The following is a 22,445-nucleotide window of genomic DNA, read 5'->3' on the forward strand; positions in this document are numbered from 1 at the left end:
AAAAAATGAAGCAAACTTTATACTGGAGCAAAGACTGAGTAAATCTGGCCCCTAATGTTTAGACAATCCAGTATTAAAATTCTACTGCTACACAGTTAGTCTTAATATTTTTTTTTTTAAAAAAGACACCATTACTGGATTTTAGGAATAACATTTTAATTAAAGATTTCTGGATACATTTACAACCAAAACGTTCAACAAAAAAATCCTGACATCCACGTGCTTAACTAGACTTTATTACACAATGGGGTACAGTTAACACATACAAAAACCTCATGAATCTCGATAAACCAGCCAGGTCTTTTCCAGCAAAGTCGCACTAATAATCCACAATAATCCATTAAGACAGTAGTCAGTTTGCTATAAATCACTCATCGTCATTATTGATTTCAAACATATTCATACAATTAACAAAATTATCTTATTTATTTTAGAATTGTGAAATTATGTCTTAACGTCTCAAAACAAAAAACCTGAATATACCTTTAAGTGCAGTGCAGGGCTCAGCCTTTGGGAAATAACCCCCTTTCAAAATAACCTAATAAAAAAGTGCAAAGACGTTATCTTGCTTCAGCTACATAACATCTACTTGATAAATGTAAATTTGTACTTTTTACAAGCCCCTTTAAGATTTTTAAAACATATAACCAACATTGTGCTTCATGTGACTATCACCTGCATAAAACAAGTCAACAGGGGCAAAATACAGAAGGCAGATAAATGATGGCATGAATGCAAAGTGTCACTGTTAGGAACGTATTTAAAACAGGTAGCCATCTCAAACAAATTATGTTTATTTAAAAATTAAATGACATAAAAGGCAACTAGGAATACTTCTTATAATCAAAAAGGAACAAGGTTCTTTATAGAGGTATTTTTCCCCCTCTCGTTTCAAGCTTTTATCCTTCCATGAAATGCTATTAACATTCAAAGGAAATTATTATTATTACCATTATTAATCTTCATTTAAAGTGTCACGTACTTAACATTGACCACAAATGAACTAGTTTGGATTTTGACTTGAAAAGCTTATTGGTTTGTTACTGTACACAGTTTTCATTGTGCTAAAAAAGTAATACAAGCAAAACTAAAAGGGGGGAGGGGGTGATTATTGCCCTCAGTGGTTTCTTAATGGAAGACCGACTGTCTCCATCTCTTGTCATGGAGGAAAGGCCAAAGACACTCCTTGATCCCCTGTTTGAAGGGTGTCCTGTGTCCAATACCCAGATTCTCCAGACGGGAGCAGTCCAGTTGAGGATTGTGTGGACGAAGAGCCCCTGACTCCACCGGGGTTTCAGTGATCTGCATTCAAAACAGGACGGCGCCAGTTAAACAGCAATTCAAATTCAAAGTATTACTACTAATAGAGCAAGAAGAAACCAGATTATGTGTGTTGTGAAGCACACAAGGTGGTTGATGCAAAGGCAATCAAAATAAGTATTCTAAGGTTTACTCCAAAAGAGAACACTGTAAATGCAGAGCTGTATGCACTGGATTCTCCAATACGACCCAACAGAGGAAAACTTAAAATATGAAGTCAAAGAATAGAACCTTGATACACAATAATACCACCACTGTTAGAATAGAATAGGGTCGTATATGGTATTTAACATACTTTTAAAGACCAGTATTTACTTAAGATAATTGAATACACGTAAGAGTTTTCATAACCCTGAAACAAAGAGCCCTGTGATATAATGATTGGCTTCAGTACTTTATCAATAGACCCTTTGGTACTTCCTTCTAATTGAACTATCCAATTTAGGGTTTACATAATTCTGACACAATCAGTTCCACACAGCAGGTCTGTCAGTCTGTTAGTGTGATCTGGCACTTACTGGTCTCAGGTGGCTACTTGGCAGGCTGAAGGCATCTGCGATTGCACACGCCATTTCATATTTGGTCATCTGCTCGTTACCAGAGAAGTGGAAAATACCTCTCAAAGAAGGATCCTGAGAAAACACCAAAAAACAGTGGATTCAACTGAAACACAATATATCATCCAGAGCTTTGATGACATTTCTTTCAGATTTTGAAGCTTTTACCGAAAAAAAAATGCCTTCAGTGCAAACGACACATGTTTACCTTGATCCAATTTGTTTATTATTTTATTATATTTATTTGGGCGTGAGAATACAGTTTTACAAAACAAGCAGAAAGAAAACTAAACTAACAACAAGATACTATCCCAGCAGGTCTCAAACCACACTCCCGAAAGAGGCGGATTTCTAAATAAAGTGAAGGGGTCACCTGGAGCCGGCTCTCTGCTAGCTGGCGGCACACTCGACCCACGTCCTTCACATAGGTGGGGAACCTCTGCTGACAGTGGTCAATGCTGATCAAATCTGTGGAGTTCTGAACTGTATCGAACATCACAGTTATGGCGCTCTCCTCGAGCTTCTCAACGTCTCCATATAGAACAGGAACTCTGAGAACTGCCGCTCCTTTCAACAAAAAAGACAACATTAACTCTCAACACACTAGCACGTTGGGATCTATATTAATGATCTTAAAAAGGGCAGATCTAAATACCACTACTTATTCATTTGCAGACTCACATATACACCTTACAACAAAATAAAAACGCAGTGAAATATTTATTGTTGATGACTAATTGATTAAAGGACCTGGAAGATATGCTTGAAGCAATTACATCCTCGTAAACAGGGCTCTTGAAAGACTAGACTATACAAGGATGTTGCATTAAATATATATTTTTTAAATGTATGGTTGGAGACATGCAGAGAACTAAATATATTATACATTTTTAGGAAATATATATAAAAAAAGTTATCTGGATGCTTCACCATCAAATTTCAGTAAGGAATTCAAATCAAGGAGTTAATTAACAAAGATGCCATAAAAGTCTAAACTAGAAGCTTCACAGGTGAATTGCTACCAATTAAACTCAACCAATCATTATATAACCACTACTTATACTGTGTTAGGCTATACTTATCCATTTAAAACATGGCAAGAACAGGATTTAGGGCTCTAGGCCATCAACAGATTACATGACCATAACTAGGCACATAGTGTTCATTATTATTATTATTATTATTTATTTCTTAGCAGACGCCCTTATCCAGGGCGACTTACAATTGTTACAAGATATCACATTATTTTTACATACAATTACCCATTTATACAGTTGGGTTTTTACTGGAGCAATTTAAGTAAAGTACCTTGCTCAAGAGTACAGCAGCAGTGTCCCCTACCAGGGATTGAACCCACAACCCTCCAGTCAAGAGTCCAGAGCCCTAACCACTACGCCACACTGCTGTTCATGCAACACAAGCTTATATTTGAATAATTATAAGGTAGAAATTAATACTCAAGCATAATGTAAGGGGAAATGACACCTCTGATAGTTTGATGAAGTAATGTGAAGAAGGACACTTTCACACCTAGTTCACTTGCAAGTGATTCGAATTGTGGTTCACTTGCAAACAAACACATTTTTGTCAAGTTTGCTTCGATTCATTTTACACCAGAAAAAAAAATTACATGCATTAGTTTGTTTGCTTCATCGAGACTAGAGTTCTATTGGTTTCACACTGCACTTTTCCAAACGCACACAGCTCTCTTGCCGATTACTAGAGCAGACTTACTCTCTGGAAAAACTTTTTCCATCATGCCCAACATGGACAATACTTTACGTGACGTGGTTGTGCCGTTGTCCATGTTATTTTGATTTATTTGGTGCTAACATCACATCATTGCCAAAGTAATGCAAAATGCCGAGCAGAGCAGCGTAAATGCAACAGTGACTAATGTCTGTACAGACAGTACCGCTTTGTCTTGGCCCAATGTTTTCCCTGTGCGTGTATACAACACAATTATAATAAAGCCAGACATAATACCTGTGCTAACTCCTTATTCAATTGTAATTTCATACTTTTTTGCTTGTGACAGTTCTGCTATTATGCTTAAAGAACACATTTGTTGCAATAGTAATTAAATCTCAAACACTATTAGTGTCATTTCATTCAGCTCTGTTGTTAATACTTTTACAATGTAATAAATTCAAGACCCATCTAAATAAATGTGTCTCCTTTTCACCTCCCTGAATTGCATACATGCAACCTGCATCTCCCTAGTTTAACACTTAAATAATTATCCTCATTTTCACAGGTTGCATTTGGTCTCCACATAACATTTTGGGAGCTCATGTTAAAGATTCAGTTTAAATAACATTAACATAAAATATAAAATATATTTAAATGGTAACCTTTTCTAGTCTAGTACTACCCGAAACAAAAACACAAACCGTCACCATGTCTGACTGCATGTCTGCATTGTGCTTATGTATTCTGAAAATACATAAGCACAATGCCTAAAGTCCCGGTCTGTTTTTACTTAAAACCCCAAAATTTCCCCTATGGACTGAACCTGGAAAAAAAATGCATACTTTTAGGATTGGAACTCCATCTTAGAACGGTCTATGACACAGTACTCTTAGAATACCACGAGGAAGCCAATCCCCAGTCTGTCAGGGAGCTGACCGCTGTGTTAAATACATTTGACCTGGTTGACATGTGGAGGAACTTTCACCCTACAGACAAACTATATACCTTGATTAAAGTAAACCAAAATCAGCTGTCAGGAGGGCACGTTTGGATCGCTTTTATGCTTAAAAAAAAAAAAATCTAATAAATGAATTAATTCGAAGCAGTGTCTCACCCAACCCTATTTCTGACCATCTTTTCAATTGGCATTTTAACACAAAACTGCTACAAGATCACCAATTCATTAATTAGTTAAAAAAAATAACTATACCAGTCTGAGAGAGTGGTGGAGTATTGGTAAAATACTAATAACAAATCTTCTGACAGCAATATACTCAATATGTCACCAGGTCATTGAGCTGGAGAGAGATGGTGGAGTCTGAGAAGCAGCTAGATGGTCAGAGCAGTGAGTGGTGTATCGGGGCTGCAGGAGAGGAGGCAGCTCCTGGGCAGCCTTCTGGAGGAGAAGGTGAAGCTCAGAGCCTGCGTTACTGAGCTCAAGGACATGGACGCTCCCACAGCCTTCTTCATCGGCCTGGAGAAGAAGACAGCGGAGCGTAAACAGATGTGCTGCCTGAAGCTGCCCTGTGGGAGAGAGGTCTCCAGCCTTGCGGGAGAGAGGTCTCCAGCCCTGCAGAGCTCAGGCAGGCAGCAGTGGAGTTTTACTCCTTTGTAAGACTGGGAGCTGTGACCTGAAAGACCGTGCAGCTGCACCAGAGTCTCCCCAGCCTGAGCAAGGAGGAGCGTCTCAGTCTGGACATCCCGTTCACCTTCCAGGAGCTCACTGCCCCCATCACGTAGCTCTCCAACAGGAAGGTGCCTGGGATCAATGGACCTCAGGCGGAATTTTATTAATGTTTCTTGCTCTGTACTGGACAAGACCTATATGATTTCCTAATGGAATGTAGGGCTGCCGCAGGGCAGCAATAATTCTGCTGTCTAAGCCAAAACATACAAGCTCCTCTTTCCCAGAGATGCTCTACTGTATTACTAAATCTATTAATTATTCTGACTTGCCCATATTATTTCGCAGGACCTCTCTTTCTCCTTCCAGCTTTGTTTTTCCATACAGGTTTAATGGGTTTGGAGTGTCATTAACGTCATATGGAGGATTCCTTCCATCAAATACATAATCTGTGCTGATGTAGATCACAAAACTCACACCTAAAAACAAAAGATGAATTGTTTAAAGTCTGGAGAAAAAAAAAATAAAAAAAATAAACAATTTAATTTCAACATGAAGGCTGTAAACAAAACTAAAACTAAACATTTGAAATGAATTTGTTGAGGAAAAATGACCATGTTCGTATTTGTTAATAAAACAGAATTTATAAATAACTATTAAAAAATGTAATAAAACACACATTTTACTGTACAGAAGAGTGACTTAGTTAAGTTTCATCATTTGCAAGTCTTTTAGAACTCAAATTCTAAGAACAACCACCCCGTGGCAAAACATACAATGGTTAACAAAAACACAGAATCAAATATTCAAAAGAAAGAGCAACTCAGCTGACCTGCTTCCTTGGCCAGATTTCCTGCAGCAGATACATTCAGCTGTATCGCAGCATCTGTCTGACTTTCTACCACATCTGGCCTCCTCTCTGCAGCACAGTGCACTATAACATGGGGCTAAACACACAGACAGAAGAAACAAAATCAACTTAGAAGAAACAAAAAAGTGATCTGGTGCAAGTGATTTTTAGCTTTTAACCAATTAAAAGAGTGGTTTTCAAGATCTGTGTATGTAATCGACAACCATCTTTCAAGATTGCTGCCAGGTCAAGAGCCAGGGCACCCAACACACTCACCAGGGTTTGTGCTACACTGAAATTCCTAGGTCCCAGAGATGTAAGCAATTCATAAAGCAATTCATAAGGCAGCAGCAACCAACCGGAGAGGAGGTGCTGCATTAATTGTGTGCTTTAGGTTCCCTATATTTAACGAATTCTCTAAAATTCCCGCGGTGGAACCCAGCCTCATATTTTTTTCTACATCCTGGATTAGGAAAACAGTCATCACTGTACTCACCTGAAACTCCTGAATCATCGCTCGTACAGCGTCAGCATCCAGCAAGTTGCATTTTTCAAATCTGGGTCGGGCACGACTGTACCCACAGCCAACGGTATACCAGTCATTGTCTTGAAACTCCTTGTAAACTGCCCGCCCTAGTAACCCTTTGGCCCCGGTTACTAGGACACGTCTGAATGGGACGTGAACATTCTCCTGTAACAGAATATACTAGAGGTTAAAAAACAAAGAAACACTCTGAAATGTTCGCCTTTACTTGTTATAGCCATGTGCATTCTGGCTGTTGTGCAGCAGGTACCCAAGCATGCAGTGCCCCTGATCTCTGACGCTGCACACACAATTACGATGCAGTGCAACAGAAACCTTAGAAAAGTCAGCAGCAAGATTTTTCTTTTGTTCCTAAAACTTGTGTGGACATGAACCGTGAACAAACCAATTGAATTCAGCCAGTGTCAAGTCCTGAATGTAATTATTATTAGTAGTAGTATTTTTTTATTTTTTATTTTAATGTTCTGCGAGTACAGCTTCCTGCGTTTCCTACAAAACAAAAATAAAAAAATGGAAAGTAAATACATCTAATTACTGAACTTATTTTACAATAGCTGCATTTACAATTTAAAACGTATACTTGCTTGTGTCAAACCAAATCATAGGAAATACAACAAATTTAACAGTCATCGAGATCCAAAATGACCCAACAATTCTGCCAGGCCCCCTTCAAGGACACCATGAGGGATGGGGTAGCACTTCTCAAACTGACAGCTGGACCCAGTACCAAGCTTATAGCCATAGTCATACAAAATTAATAAAAACCTGGTTCAGTTATTTACAACTGTTATACCGATTATTTGTAGATGTAGATAATCGAAACAGGTTGTTATTTATTGTACACATGTGACACCCTCATATGTAGTAACCTTGTATTGCCCTGTAACACCTGTAAGTCACCTTGGATAAAGGCTTCTGCCAAATAAACTAATAATAAAGTATGACAAAAAAATTAATTCCAGATGTTGCAAAACACAGCAGAACCAATAACTGAGCATGCCAGATAGGATTAAAACGATGGAACTTAATTCCTGTTTCCGTTGCTGTCAGAGACCACAACCAATGGAGATACTCTGTCTGGGTACTAAGCACAGTCACTGCTAAATATTCAACATGCTGTTAGATGTTTCCTTTACTGTGAACTGCCGGGATTACAGTACATTCAATGTTTAAATCACCCTTTGATAAAAGATCACAGGATGTAGATTTAAAAAAAAACACACACACACGCACACAATTTGATTTGTAATTGATTTTCTGTTGTCATTAAATTTAAATGATTAGATTTTTCACTTAAAGTACCCATTGATTCATGAAGCAGAGGAACCTGTCCTGAGCACTCAGTCACTGAAACATTCCCCCAGGCACCTGACAGAAGAAACAGAGGGTCCAGTATCTGTATCAGTGCGGTTTCCTTCTCACCACCACTCCAGCAACATTCCTGGTGTCTAGCCTCAGTTTCTTGAAATCTTCAATACAAAACGTCACCATGGTTCAATTCAAAAGGTGCGCTACTGCAGTGTATGGCCATATGCAGGGTGTTTCCCAACTTCACCAACTGTGACCATTTTTTAATGTTGGAATTGATTCAACTCCAAACAACAACATTACCCCTGCCCCCTGCCCCCCAATTCCTGCACTTTGAACAGGACTGACAGAAGACAATACATATATATATAGCACCCCCCCCCCCCCCCCAATCTATAGAATGCCCAATCTATAGGCCTACCACCTGTATACGCAGACCTAAAAGGTAAACAACGTTGGCATATTAAGAATTTAATTTGAAATATATAGCCAGCCTGGTCCTAATAAACGTATAGAAAACAACACAACATCATTAACTTAACATGTACTGACGCAATAAAACCATGCAAACCAAGCACAAAATTCATTTATGACAGTTCATAAAACACGCTTCTTTGAAAGTACACATACACACATAGGCCTACATAATATTTATATTGTATATATATATAGGGCGACGGTGTTTGCAACAACAAAGTGCTTTTCAAATAGGTAGTAAAAAAAACAACATAATTCACTAACACAAATTACAAGACAGACCTCTTCATCACTATTCTTGTATCCGAAATTATACGCATGTTACACGAGTGACATATATCATTATCTTCTTGAATCTTACCTCTGCAACTTCCACATGACCTGGCGTAAAATGTATTTTCAATTCTTTCTCCCTCCCTCCCATCTCTTCCTTTGGAATAATCATTGACGGGTTCATAAATGCCCTACAGCCGGGTCAGTCAGTACAGTCGATCTGAAGTAACTATTTCCTGGAGCTACGTTCCAATGCTGAAAGCGTATACACTTGCACCAGGTGACGTCACATTTCAGGATACAGGTCATGGATCTCAATTTCCGGCGAATGAGCAGTGTACGTGGAGTTCTGTTGGTTGTATATTTTCCTTTGCTGTATTGAACGGTTTTAAAATAGTTTTTTTTGTATTTGTTCGTTTAATTATTGAGAGAAAATCCATGAGTTGTATTTCAGGCACTACAAAAGCATGTAAATATCAACGACGAGAAGAGACGAGGAAAATTTGGCTAAAAGATATATACCAGCGGTAGTAACAACAAACACAGAACTTGCGCTCACCGGAAATTGCTATATCGTCGATAGCTTACTGCGGAAGTACGGCGTGCAAGTCAGGAACACATGACTTAAAAATACAGTATACAATTTGCATGACAATTTATCAAACCAACATGCGATATATTATTAACATCGTGGATAGAAAAGTGCAGACCACACAAAAGAACCGGTTCTCAATAATTTGGGATGTGTATTTGCAGGACCTATTGAACAATTATAGACCACGATATTTATTTAGCTACTTTCTATTTACCCATTATGTAATATATATGCTTTCATTTTGTCTCGTCAGTAGATAATACCTGCAACTTCTATTTTCAACAAAAATATGTAAAACACTTCATCCAGCATATTTGTTTATCTAAGGATTACAATCGGTAATGTCAAGGACAACCTGGCAGTATGCACCCTCTCTACTGTCTCACCGCCTCCATTCCTATGACTTGTGACCTTTTCCCCTCACCGTTTTACACACAGAACGATATCATATTTTTTCGACCAATAATCAGATCTTACCTGGCTTAATTCTGGCATTTTCGGGGAGGCAGAAAAGTTCTTGTAAGAAACCAGCCTCACGACAGTGTTCTTTTGTAACTACAATGTACGTACATAGCAAGGATCATAAAAGTGACTGATTGTGTAAGAAGCGTCCTTTTACAATTAAAGGCACGGTTTCTTCCCATCCCTGCAAGACAATGGTTAAGCTTGACATATGTTTTATGTCTTAAGATAAAGGAGGTAGGAAGCGTTTGTTCCAGTACGACTCGAATTGCATATGGGTTAGCAAATAAAAAAAACTGCTCTAAATTGCGTTTGGATGGCGTATTTAAAATGACAATAAAGCTCATGTGTTATGTGGACAGTAAGCAAACGATTCGACAAAAAAGTTTCATTAGATTTTTGACTAACTTTACGACGTGATCTGCTCTCACGGCTGGTACGATCTCCAAGGATTTAAAAATCAGATTAAGCAGGAAGTGATGTTGTTTAAGTAGTATGGCGCCCTGTGACTGACTGCCCCCCTATCAGTTAATCTATGAGTTATAAAGATACACAGTACTATTATCCAGCAGAAACCACACTCCATGTGACCCCCAGATTGTATGTTGTGGGGTGACTTATAACCCCAAACCACACACACATACAACAGTACAATTCAATCTCAGTGTACATACAAAATATGTATCTACATACCCCTTCTCCTTTTCAGCACAACTCTTCCATAGTACATGCAAAATCATCATTTTACAAATGTGGAAGTTCTTATTTATATATATATAAAAAATGTAGATATACTATTGTTGACTAAAACTAAAAAGCAAATTTAAAATGAAATAAATCCAGTCCAATGCAATTTAGATGCATTAAGAAATATAGTTTAACAAAATGTATGTTAGAAACATGTTTATTTAGATTGAAGAATTTGAAATCAATAAATGTCCTTTGAAGTGCGTGGATGTGGATCATTTCAAACAAATAAGTCCCATAAATATATATGGCAGCCGTAGTAGGTAAAAGGTAAGTTATTAAATACAGTGAATGTGAAATTGTCAGCAGAGATGAGGCTATAACAAATTATGCCACTATAAAAATTAGAATGTAGAACAGAGCTGTGGACCAAATATGAAGATACCATTCAATGTAGGTTTCCACCATTAACATGGCCTGAATCCAAAAAGCCATATCGCCACTACGGTAGCCATATGCACGCATATTAAAGGATATAGTGACTTATTCCTGAACAGTCTCTACAATAGTAAATTAGGTTGTGTACGAACAATGTAACTTGATAAATACAAGAAGATATTACATATCCATGTCTTCTAATCTAAAATATAACAAGTAAATAGGCAGTCATGTTTATAAAAGTAGTACAAACTAAAGTGTGACAGTATAACAGTTCTCTTACACAATTAAGTTTTACAGCCAAACACAATAGCATTTTAGAGAAGGCTAAGTATAGGAAACCCTGTCAGAACAAGACAGAAAAAAAAATTAAACCCAACCAATCCAAGTTAAAAACCCTATAGAAGCTAGCACCCATTTATAGTTTATTTTACGTATTTCCATTTCTTGCTTCCCTAGGTGAAATAGTACAAACATTGATGATTGTTCAAAACAAGGACAACAGCTTCATTTACGCTTCTTCATCAAGCAGGTGCACATTACTGGAGAGTCATCGGAGGTTTCCTAGAAGACAAACAGCAAGGAAATAAAAATCACTCGAGTTGCAGATGTTTGCGGTAGCAGGAGAAACACAAACACTTCTAATTTAAGGGTACTTGTTCTACAATAGAATACAGGAGTTTAAGAAAGTCTACCTTCCAAGAGGGCTTTCCGGCCAAGCATTCTCCTTGCCACCATGCTTAAATGCTTTAGATGGATCAAACCTTCTACCAGGCTGGACCGGATGTTCCTTTAAATTCTTGGACAACAGACCCTGCAGTTTTGCAACTTCCTATGCACAGGAGACAAAAAGGGAAATCGATGTCCAGTAACTTTCCAAACTCAAGGATTTACCAAAAAAAGATGCTGTTAATATGTGGTACAACACTAAAAATATAATGTTCTAACTGTACTGGTATGCTTCCAGTGTTGTAATATTTTAAGCTAGATAAATAAGTTACCACAAACATTTTAGATTCTGTCATGTTCGTACACTTTTCAGAATTTAATTCTACATTTCTATTTGACACCCAAGTTGGTCCAATAAAGGTTAAAGTGTACACAAGCTCATTTGCAACATTCCACCAACTTAGACCATGGTCTTAATTTGTACAAAATGAAGGTCTGGTTCAACTCCAGCAAGACTGCTAATTATATTTAATTTAGGGTTTTCAAAATAAACCGGCGATGGCACGATCCACTGTCAAACGATATTTGTGCCGGCTACCTTTATTTAAAAAGATTACAATTTGCAGGTATTATTGTACCCAATTTATTTATTTATTTATTTTGCAAAAAAAGCATAAACAGACAATTAACAAAGTTAAACAAAACCCTGTTTGTTATTGCGTCAGCTGACAAACGTCCGTCATGAATTTTGTCTCGCTCAACCTGGGTCAAAGCACGTCAACCGACCCAGGTACGACCCAGGTACATGGTTTCACACTACATGGGATTGTGACCCGGGTAGACGTGCCAGTGTGAAAGGGGCTTTAGTTTTGTTTTTGTTTTTTTAAAAGCACGTACATTATTAGTACCTTTCATAAAGCAGGAAACCATTGCTAAGCGTCCTGATTTGTAGATGACAGGTTTTTACCACCCCATGTAGATACATGCAAGGCCCACAATGCAAATCGTATTGGACAGTGGAGTACAAACACCTACAGTACCAGATACAATTTCAAGGTATGAAGTTTATTTTCTAGACCAAAAGTAAAATTAAATAACTGTTAAACATTACAATTTTGTAAGATAACAAGCAATGACCATACAGGATATTAAGTTTATTCAGTGTCTATAAAATGCTAATTTAAATCGGTCATGGAGAACGACGGGTCCAGTTTTGTTATAATGTTAAACGTGGTTTTAACCACGCTAAAAATGCACACATAAGATAGATAATTATTACTTTATAAAAATTCTGACTACGAAAAAAAAAAGGGAGCAAATAAGCTAGCTATAACGTTACCATGGTCCAAGCAACGGCTTCCTTGTTTTATCAGTACGAATAAGAGAAATACAATCTTGAAGTGCATTAATGTATCCGTTTTCTTTTTATAATAGATTATCACTACCTTGCGTACTTCTCCTGTAACTAGTGAAATGTGTCCTTTAACACAAAATGTTCATATTATATATGTTGCATCGTCAAACTATAACTTACACACATAGCGAACTAATGTCACTGTTTAATAAAACAAACCCAGCGTCCAACTTGGATTGAGATCCCTTGTTCTGTTATTACTGCTTAGTTCAAAATTGTACAGCATTTAAAAATGCAGTGAAAAGGCAGGGTGCGAGCATACATATTTATGAACAAACCAGTTAGTAACACGTTGCATGAATCTTAAATGTAGCGGTACCGTGCTGGAATTCTTTCCTTTTCAAAGCAGCTCAGTTGTAGGTGTTACTTTATAGGTGTGTATGAAATCTCAGTCAACAACTGAAGACATATAAGGATCATTTCGTACCACTTAATTTGCACAGATGAAACATGGCATACCGTACTGACGGCATATCAAATGCTTACATGACATATGGTTGCTTTCTTGGAGAAATTAAGGATAAAACAAAATACACTAACAGTGAATTGCATTAGTTCCATTACTTAGTTGAGCACAAGGTGGTTTCAAGAAATACTTTGATTTAAATGTAGGCCTACTATGTGGTAGTTTGGGATGTTCAGTCTATTTAAGAGTAGGTAGGTGTTTATTTTTTTATATAGTTGTTAGTCGAATAAACCACTACCGAATAAGACCATTTTGCTACCTACTTTCCATGCAGGTAGCAAATCCTCACTATGGCCTTAGTTAACTTCTTGCCCTGCACTAATGACATACTTAAAATGAGCCAGTACATAAAGCCCCATACCTGTTTCAGAAGGTGGTTTTGTTCTTTCAGTTTCACAACATGTTTGATTTTCTGTTTATGGTTCTGATGGCCCAGCAGTTTAGCATAAGCATCGCTAAGATTATTCAGCTCCACCTGAGCAGCTCCGTGTTCATTCAGAAGGGCATTTTTCTCTGCCTCATATGCATCGAGCTGTTGCTAAAATAAAATAAAGAAATTGCACATTAGCCCACTTCATTGTGTTTAAATCAGCAAATTATTTTAACTTAACCTGAAGCATATTGTTTTATTGACATGGAAACAGATTTAAACAATCTGTTGCAAAACATGCAAGAAACAAAATTAACAAACATTGTGCCATCCCTAAATACAAGGTTTACTACTGTGACTGATTAGAAAAAGCATAGTTATAGGATTCTGTAGTTTGCTCAAAAGGGAATTGCTGAATGTTTGTTAGAGTTATCCACTCACCTGGAAAGGCTTGACTTTGCCGTATAATTCTTCATACAGCGTTCTCCATTTCTCTACTTCAGTTTTTAGTTCTAAGAGTTCAACTTCATCCATGTGTTTGCTGGAAAGCACACACATAGCCTTTAGTTTCTGCCATGTATTTACAGTATATGTACAGCACAATACAAGTTGATCACCCATAATTCTACACTCAGGGCTGTGCTGGCATTCTGTACTTACTAACCCAACAACCCCATTCACATAACTGTGTTCACTTAAAGTTTGTCAAGCTAATGGAGCACTCATATTGGAGCACTAAACGCTCATGTTTCTAAATATGCCCCTTAAGAGATATTGGTACAACTACTTAATCACTCATGCAGCTTTCAGTCATAAATGCAGTAAAGAACATTTGTAATAAAATGTAGACAAACTAACAAGAGGTCTATCAAGTCTTTACAGAAAATACACTGATAAGACTTGTTGTAACTGTAGATGTATGCCATAAAATATATACTCTGCCAATCATATACCTTTGACATTCAGTCTTTTTCAGCTGCTCCTTGTACTCTCTACTTTCTATCCTGTCCTGAAGTTTGGTTAATTCCACAGTGTAAGATTCTTCTGTTTTTCTTAACTCAGATTCTTTCTGGGCAAGTTTTGTCTGGGCATCCAACAACATCCTACAGAAAAAAAAACAAAACACAGTATGCTACTTTAAATAAAGTGACAACTCAGTTATGTGCAGTAATACACACCTGCCGATGAAAGCCACAAAAATTGAGTCAGTTGTTAGACAGGTAGTCCTATACAAGTGTCAGTGACAACTATTAATTGCATTCAGCATATGGATATAGAAAACCACTTTATACTAGAGAGCAAGATTAAACTGTAAAGCACCACTTCACAGAATAAACCCAAGAGCTGATGGTCTATAAAAGTATGTTTTAGTTTACCCAGACAGGCCCGACTGTTTGAATGGAAAGTGGAGGGAAAAAACACACACACACACACACACACACACACACACTTCTAATGAATTCAGTACCTGGCATATTCCTCCTTTGCTTTTTCTTTGGACTGCTGTGTTTCTGCAAGTTGTTTTTGCTCTTCAGCAAACTGTTGTCTGACCTGGGTGATCTCCTCTTGAAGTGCTGCATTTTTTGTTGTAAGGCACTCAATCTCTTCAGCCATCGACACTCTGTTGCTAGGAAAATATGTAGGAAATAATTTATGAGTGTTAAATCTCACGAACTGAACTAAAGCATTCAAAAAGGTCAGACAGAAGCAGTATAAAACACAATCACTGTATTCCACTCAACCACCACACACCCAGATCCAAAACATAGCTGATGCAGTTCATTGTAAAGCAATTCACGCAACCAGTGCTTAGCAAAAATAGGGTCATCTGAAGCAAGTGTAATCAGTGCACCTATTTTTGAATACAGAGCTTCGCTAAAGTCTATTTGACATCAATTCTGTCTAAGATTTTTTTCTTCTCTTCATTTTCAAACAGAAAAAACAGGAACACATTTTTAGATGTGTTGGTGAACATCAGTTTACTGAATCACAAAGGCATGTTTACCTTTCAAACTCTGTTGCCATCTCTCCAATCTTCCTTAATGAACTGCTGTGCTCTTCTTTCAGTTTAGTAACATCTGTATTGAGAGTCTTGTTCATCCTCTCCAACTCTTCATTCTTTCTAAAAAACACAGATGATTGCAGTGCAATTTAACACATCCATAATATACCATTTCTACAATACAAAAACAGGACAGTCCAATTTGGATAACCATTACAGAATCTGTGCACTTTCCTTTTCACCAATCCATTACTATGTAGAAAAAAAATTGCACCGGTTCCTCAACGCACACTACACATTTCTAAAAATCCCCCAACACAAAGTACTAAATAAAGTTGACGTACTTCCAGAAATGCATCAGATGCACTGAACCAATAAAGTTCTTCGTTGCAGCACTATTCACAATTGAAACATGCATTACCCATTTAATTGGGCTTGCAGCTGAAGGATCTCTTGGTCTCTTTGCTTATTCTCTTCCTCCAGGTGGCGAATCATTTCCACTGCCTGCAGCTCCTTTATCTCAAGCTGGTTGAGCTCTTCCAGCGCCTCCTCCAGCTCTCCCTCTAGCTGGAGGCGCTCGTCCAGCGTCTCCTCCTGCAGCTTCACCAACAGCTCCTGGGAATCATGCACAGAGCGTTAGCACAGATATTGTGCAATGTTATACTAAATCAACACACATGGCTTTGTTTTAAAACAAGAGATTTGCTACCATACGTTTCTTCTGTTTAAAGTGTCTTACAAAGCATAAGCAAAAAAAAGTCGATTTTATTTATTGCAAGACATCTGCTCCGTATATGCTTCTAAACACAACAAGACAGAACATTCGGAGCAATAATTTGTACCCTTACCTTCTCCCTGTTAATGACTTCAGTGAGTTCTGCATGTGTTTCTTGAAGCTTTTGGTATCCTTTATCCTTCTCATTTATATTTTCCTTCAGGGAGTTCAATTCTGAAGTTAAACCCGCTTCTCTCCTTTTGCTTTCTTCTTCCAACTTACCTACAACAATAGCATTTGGGTTATCCAATGACAATTAGGAAGAATTGAACTGAATGCTAGAAGGCATGTAGTGTACATAAGGACTAAGAAAATAATGTTGAGTTGTTAGACAAATAAGATATAGGTCTCAGTTTTGAAAGAACAGCAAAATAAAACTACCCAGAATAACCCAACTGCTCTGGGATGCAATCAAATTGTTTGCTAGTTTGATACTGTACAATTGTTTTATTCCTCAAATATGCTTTCTCTTCAAAACAAGAGATCAATGGTAAGCAGGCACTAGCAATGTACAACTACAATTTAGTCTGACCGTGTATGAATCAATTAAGACATCACACAACGATATGGCTTATGCCATGAATGACCACCTTACCTTTCTCTTCTTCAAGCTGCTGGTATTTGTCGTTCAAGTATCTGATCTGTTGGCTCAGTTCCTCCCCCTTGTTCTTAAGGTGGTCCTTCAGGGTTACGACTTCCTTTTCTTTCTCCCCCAGTCTGCCTTCCGACTCACTCAGATCTTGTTTACACTTCTCCATCTGTTCATGTAATTGGCTGGAGAGCACAACAAAAAAAAAGTAGGATGTCAATTTTACTGTTGCCCATGCAACATCTTAATAGCTTTTGACCCAGGGGAGCATATCATTAAATTTGTCCTCTGAATATTTGCTTCCACTCAGGATTTATTTTACCTGTAATGGCTCATTACTACCTTTACTAACGTCATTGTTTATTTGTTAATACATAGCCAGACTAATACAATAAGTTCCTGTTTGCCAACAGTTCATTTAGTGTTTGTGGACTTGGTATGTGAATAGTGACGAAAATTGAATGGTTTACCTTAGTTCTGTCAAGCAGTCAGACAGCTTTTTTTCACTTTCAGTTTGTGCCAGCACCAACTTCTCTTTGTCTTGTTCTGCTGTAGATCTAAAATGAAACAATTATATACAAACACTGTAATCTTTAAAAATAAATCTGTGCTTTTGACCTGGGTATCACTTTGCAATAACCAGAAGTATGCAGCCCTTAGTATATCAAGTGTATAATAGTATTACTTGGTACAACAGCAAACTCACATTTGTGGATTGCCTACAGAATAAATTAAAATTAAATCAAATTATTTAGCAACAATGTCCAGACTACAGGTCTGAATATTCATCTACAATTATGAATACAAAGTCAAATTGAACCATTTCAAAGCTAAAACATCCATGTTTCCCAAAAACACTTTAAAACAAATGAACCACCTACAGGTGTTTTTGAAGATGCTCCACTTTATCAGTCAACAGCTTTAAATGGTTCCGAGCTTCAACAAGTTGCTTCTCAGATTGTTCTTGTGTTGCAGACATTTCCTAAAATGCAACAATACAGATATGTTGAGAAAACAAGGCATGTCAACACAAACAAATTACAGGTAACAACTATAAATTTAAAAAGTTGGGCACCCTGCGCTTTTCCTCTGCTTCAGCTGACATCAGTTTAACTTGAGTCTCGTACTCCTTTTCGTTGGATATAAATTCCAAATGCAGGTTCTGGAATAGAAGGTAAAAAAACAAAACAAAAAAACTTTGGTTATACAAGTAGCAATAAAATGTCACAACACTGGCAAACTAGAAAATGCAAAACTGCAATCTGTTGCATGTTCAGAGGGTCATTTGTATTTTAAATTATGTACACAGATCAAAAGTATAACAAGTGCTCTGTTCACACCCCTCAACCCATTCGCTGAGGAATCACCTCTGTTCACCCACCAAAACTAAGAAGCGGTGTGTATTGGGTGTGGGTCCACAACCTGATCAGCAACTTGGAGCAGGCAGGATAATCCAAGACCTTTCATATAAACAGTAAATGCCAGATTTAACAGCATCTACAAATCTGTAGACATACCTGAAAGTTTGCATTCGCAGCATCCAGATGGCCCTGCAACACCTTGTACTCTTCACGTGACTCCTGTATCAGGGCTGAAACACAAATCACATAGGTTTTAGCAATGCGAATATGTGGTTATTACATTTATGGGATATCTAATACTGTAGGAGTGGTAAAGCTAAAACTACTCAAATTCTTACATTGCAATTCATCAACTTCATTTTCAAGTTCTTCATTTTGTGATGTGGTCTGCTGCTGCAACTCCTCTGAAAGAACAAAACAAAGTTTAAGGTAAGGATTGTGTTTGTCAATAACACAATACTTACACAAAGAGAAAAAACATAGTGGAAGACTATTCAACAAGCTAGTTTTAAATCCTTATTTGCAGATAAAACAAAGTTGCTTATTTGTCATTAAGAACATACAATGATATACTTTCACCTCCATCAACATCCACTAACATTGCATACCATTACATTCACATTTCAAAAAGGTTATCAGTGTTTGGGTGAAGACTCATTCATTGTTGCTTCCTACTTCAGTCAAAATATGCTGAGATGCTTAATTTAGTGCATTACAAAACTAAACCAGTTTCCTTTATTCCATACTTGATTTTTAAAAGCTTACCCAGGGACTTGTTCCTGTCTTGCATTGCAGCCAGCTCAGCTTTGGAGGCATCCAAATCAGCTTGCAGGATCTTGAGTTGACCTTCAAAGGTGATCTGCAGATAGCTGAGCTCCTGTTATTTAAAATATGTACACTGTCAGACAACATTTCTTAATTATTTAGAATATTAACCAATAGGGTAAATTCATTCATTAAAAATACTTATGACAAGTACTTAATGAAATGGCACACAATACATTACAGAGCTTGTATGTTACAGAAATATAATCTGTTGATATTCTGCAACAGTAACTGGCCTGTTCGGATGCACAAATTCTCACCTTAGCTTTTGCATCCTCCTTATTCTTTGCTTCCGATAATTCCAACAAGAGCCCATTCAATTTCTTATTTGTGCCATCCTCGGAAAACTGTTTAGTTAAGAAGGTGTAATAGATTTAATAATACTAATAATAATAATAATAATACACAAGATAAAAAGGGAACTATGAATTAATAAAATGGGCAAGAACTCACGAGAGAATTCTCCCTGGTTTATTCTTAAGGTTTTGTATTTTAGTTTAAAAGTTATGAAATACTGTGTATCCACTCACTAGGGTAAGGCCTTTTCCTATTTTAATATCCACTTAAAACTAGATGCAGTTTTAGCAAAGCATTTATTCATTTTTTTCCCCCTGTAAAGCGTTCTTAAAATCATTCCTCAGTTTTTACCCAGATATGCTTCAACAGTTACTCTACCTTAGTTTTCAGAAGATCATTTGCTCTCTTCAAATCTCCAAGTTGCCTCTCAAGTGAAGCAATGCTGGCAGCAAGACCAGTTTTCTCTCGCACAGCTACCACCAACTTTGCCTCCACCTTTCTTAATTCCTCTTCTGATGCCTGAATCTTCTTGTCTTGATCTCCTCGCTGCTGAATCAGCAAACGAACCTGCAAAGGAAACGCAAGTTACAGACAGTCAGGTGAATGACTGTCAAAGTGTAGGATTCTGACATCACATGCAGAAGTATTGGTATAGAAATGAGATCCCCACATCAGGCAATTAGCTGTAACATTGCATTAAACACAATGAATGGGCAGCCCTATAAACAGTAATTTTAAACGGACTCAGGTGTTGAAGTGTTTACATAACTTCAAATCCTGACATGCGACCCATTTGTTAAAATAAAACAGAGCTACTTGAAAGCATTTCTGAAAAATAAGGACAGCATACAACATTTGTAACCTAAAGGGCTGCATACTATAATGTCAGCATAGTCATTCACAGAGATCATTTGCTTTTTCATTATACAAAACAATTCATAAATTGACATACCTCCCTCTCCAGCGCTTTTTGACGTTTCAACTCTTTAAAAATGACTGTATCCTTTTCTCCGTTTTGGCTTGAACGAGTTACCTAAACAGAACCATTTTCAAATAATGAAATTGCATAAAAAAGTTCAGGTTGTACTTTTCCCACAGGAATGCCATTAAAAAGTTTACCAACATCAAATATGAATGGTAAAAAAAAAACAACAAAAAAAAAAAAAACACATTACTTACTAGGTTTCCATTGGACAGGGTCCTGCGGATGCTTGCTGGCGATAGCATCTCGTTTTCCATATCAGCATCTGAAACTAGAAAAAGAAAGAAATGTCAACAGGTGGATTTAATCATAAATAAGAATAAAAATAGAAGAAAAATCTGTTAGGCCAGCTAGGGCTGGAGAACGTCTCAGGACAGTTAAGGGAAATGGTAACAATTTGTAAATGGTTTATTCCCCATCATTCCAATAGTTTTAACCTCTAGACTACATGTAAAACTACATTGTTCATTTTACGTCCCTTATTGAATAAACTGGTGCACACTGATATGTCCAGCATCAACTCACCTTTCTTCTTTCTAAACCGATCAGACTTTTCAAAGGACACTGGACCTTTTGATCCAGCGTCTGTAATTTTAACGTCATAGCTTCCAGGTGCAGGAGCACAGCCTGTAATCAGAGTAAGAGTTCAGTGCAATACATCTTCTGAACTATTCACTTAGCAAAACCTGGAAATTACAGCAACAAACAGAAAACACAGACGATCCTCGAATTCCAGTTAGTCAAGGTGAGTGTGTATACAGACTAGAACCAAAACCACGTAAACAAACAGTGGCCTATGGCCAGGATACTGCACGTTACACGAGTGGCTACAGCACACTACCACAAATAAAGAATTTGCGTTCGTCTCTAAAATGTATAAAGCTATTATTACTTTTTATTGCAGTTCGCGCTTAAGTTATTATTTAGTCGTAAAGCAGAGACAATGACTACAACCAGACATACAGCCACTGCAAGAGTTAAGAGTTAATTTTCACTGATAATCATATTATGCCTATAAGGAAAGTCTGTGATATCACCCATTTAAATTGTAATATTCTATCATAATTTGCCAGTAATTCCCTATAGTTTTAAGCATTTTGATACAATTGTGTCGCTCGTCATAAAAAACGACGATTTTCTTACTCAAAAACCAAAAACCAACACAAATTTGCTTACGAATGGATCAATATTATTTAATAGGTACGTTTTTATTTTTATTATTATACTTCCCATAGCTTTCATAAAGAATATCAGATTATTTTTACTTACTAACGTGTTCGTTAAATCTCTTTAGTGGAGCCCTAGGAAAAGACATGCTGAAAACTCTTCGACTTTATATTTAATTAATTTTAAATGGCCTCTTATCTTCCAGAAAAATAATGTGGACTATAATCCAGACGAACAACACCTCCTTCTTCTAACGAAACAAATCCACAGTCTTTTTTTCAACACCACAAAATTCAAACTGTGCAGCCGGAACTTTGACTTCAAAATTGTTTCATTCAACCAATCGGAGAGCACGATGAAACTGGAAAGGTCTAATCTAACCAATTGTAGTCGATTTAGTAGACGGGTAAACGTTAAAGCCAATGGGAGGGCGCGTATAAAGGCTTGTTTAACATTCTCTACAAATCAAAAAAATACTTTTTTTTTGGTTTTGTACTGCAGACACGATGTCGGTGTCAAGCAGATTCTGTTCTGGCAATTTTTGTCTATCAGAATAGTTAGTTGTTCCGTTTAAATACGTATTGAACACAAGAAAATGAGAAATAACACACGGGACGTATGTATCGTGTATCTGTGTGTAAATTGAGTTATCTTTATGTTAAGAGGAAATGGCTCTGGCTACATCTGGACTTTTAATACAA

The 22,445-nt window shown here is 37.2% G+C and overlaps 2 protein-coding genes across 5 annotated transcripts; both read right to left on the reverse strand.

The window, feature by feature from the left end:
* Nucleotides 1-219: 219 nt before the first annotated feature.
* LOC131699444 (methionine adenosyltransferase 2 subunit beta-like) lies at nucleotides 220-9,860 on the reverse strand. 3 transcript variants are annotated; one of them, XM_058996107.1, is made up of 8 exons: nucleotides 8,734-9,226; nucleotides 7,890-8,056; nucleotides 6,540-6,734; nucleotides 6,026-6,140; nucleotides 5,526-5,672; nucleotides 2,251-2,444; nucleotides 1,839-1,952; nucleotides 220-1,302 (listed from the first exon to the last, which is right to left on the reverse strand). In XM_058996107.1, the coding sequence occupies exons 2-8, from the start codon at nucleotides 7,899-7,901 to the stop codon at nucleotides 1,129-1,131; spliced, it is 951 nt and encodes a 316-aa protein (XP_058852090.1). In that variant the 5' UTR covers nucleotides 7,902-8,056; nucleotides 8,734-9,226; the 3' UTR covers nucleotides 220-1,128. The 3 variants fall into 3 exon arrangements, with proteins under 3 accessions (XP_058852090.1, XP_058852089.1, XP_058852088.1); XM_058996106.1 differs by lacking the exons at nucleotides 7,890-8,056; nucleotides 8,734-9,226 and adding an exon at nucleotides 9,718-9,860; XM_058996105.1 differs by lacking the exon at nucleotides 7,890-8,056.
* Nucleotides 9,861-10,573: 713 nt separating this feature from the next.
* LOC131699443 (hyaluronan-mediated motility receptor-like) lies at nucleotides 10,574-22,089 on the reverse strand. 2 transcript variants are annotated; one of them, XM_058996104.1, is made up of 22 exons: nucleotides 21,847-22,089; nucleotides 21,103-21,204; nucleotides 20,775-20,848; nucleotides 20,548-20,628; nucleotides 19,974-20,162; nucleotides 19,559-19,645; nucleotides 19,239-19,350; nucleotides 18,812-18,877; nucleotides 18,630-18,703; nucleotides 18,188-18,274; nucleotides 17,994-18,094; nucleotides 17,583-17,669; nucleotides 17,114-17,297; nucleotides 16,597-16,740; nucleotides 16,170-16,363; nucleotides 15,752-15,868; nucleotides 15,215-15,367; nucleotides 14,700-14,849; nucleotides 14,188-14,287; nucleotides 13,738-13,914; nucleotides 11,523-11,659; nucleotides 10,574-11,391 (listed from the first exon to the last, which is right to left on the reverse strand). In XM_058996104.1, the coding sequence occupies exons 1-22, from the start codon at nucleotides 21,890-21,892 to the stop codon at nucleotides 11,367-11,369; spliced, it is 2,487 nt and encodes an 828-aa protein (XP_058852087.1). In that variant the 5' UTR covers nucleotides 21,893-22,089; the 3' UTR covers nucleotides 10,574-11,366. The 2 variants fall into 2 exon arrangements, with proteins under 2 accessions (XP_058852087.1, XP_058852086.1); XM_058996103.1 differs by having other exon boundaries at nucleotides 15,215-15,373; nucleotides 21,847-22,088.
* Between the last annotated feature and the right edge of the window lie 356 nt (nucleotides 22,090-22,445).

This window comes from Acipenser ruthenus, chromosome 22 (genome assembly GCF_902713425.1).
Source record: "Acipenser ruthenus chromosome 22, fAciRut3.2 maternal haplotype, whole genome shotgun sequence".
NCBI classification, from domain to species: Eukaryota; Metazoa; Chordata; class Actinopteri; order Acipenseriformes; family Acipenseridae; genus Acipenser; species Acipenser ruthenus.

Bases quoted from the DNA above. Each gene is read 5' to 3' on its own strand.
- LOC131699444 (XM_058996105.1), bottom strand. From the start codon at position 8,829: ATGAACCCGTCAATGATTATTCCAAAGGAAGAGATGGGAGGGAGGGAG. The intron at 5,673-6,025 runs GTCAGCTGAGTT...TTTTGTTTTTAG, and splicing joins AAATCTGGCCAAGGAAGCAG to GTGTGAGTTTTGTGATCTAC. The intron at 1,953-2,250 runs GTGACCCCTTCA...GTGTTTTCTCAG, and splicing joins TAGCAGAGAGCCGGCTCCAG to GATCCTTCTTTGAGAGGTAT.
- LOC131699443 (XM_058996103.1), bottom strand. From the start codon at position 21,892: ATGTCTTTTCCTAGGGCTCCACTAAAGAGATTTAACGAACACGTTA. The intron at 20,163-20,547 runs GTATGTCAATTT...TTTCCTTTGCAG, and splicing joins AAAAAGCGCTGGAGAGGGAG to GTTCGTTTGCTGATTCAGCA. The intron at 15,869-16,169 runs GTAATGCATGTT...TGTGTTTTTTAG, and splicing joins CTGCAAGCCCAATTAAATGG to AAAGAATGAAGAGTTGGAGA.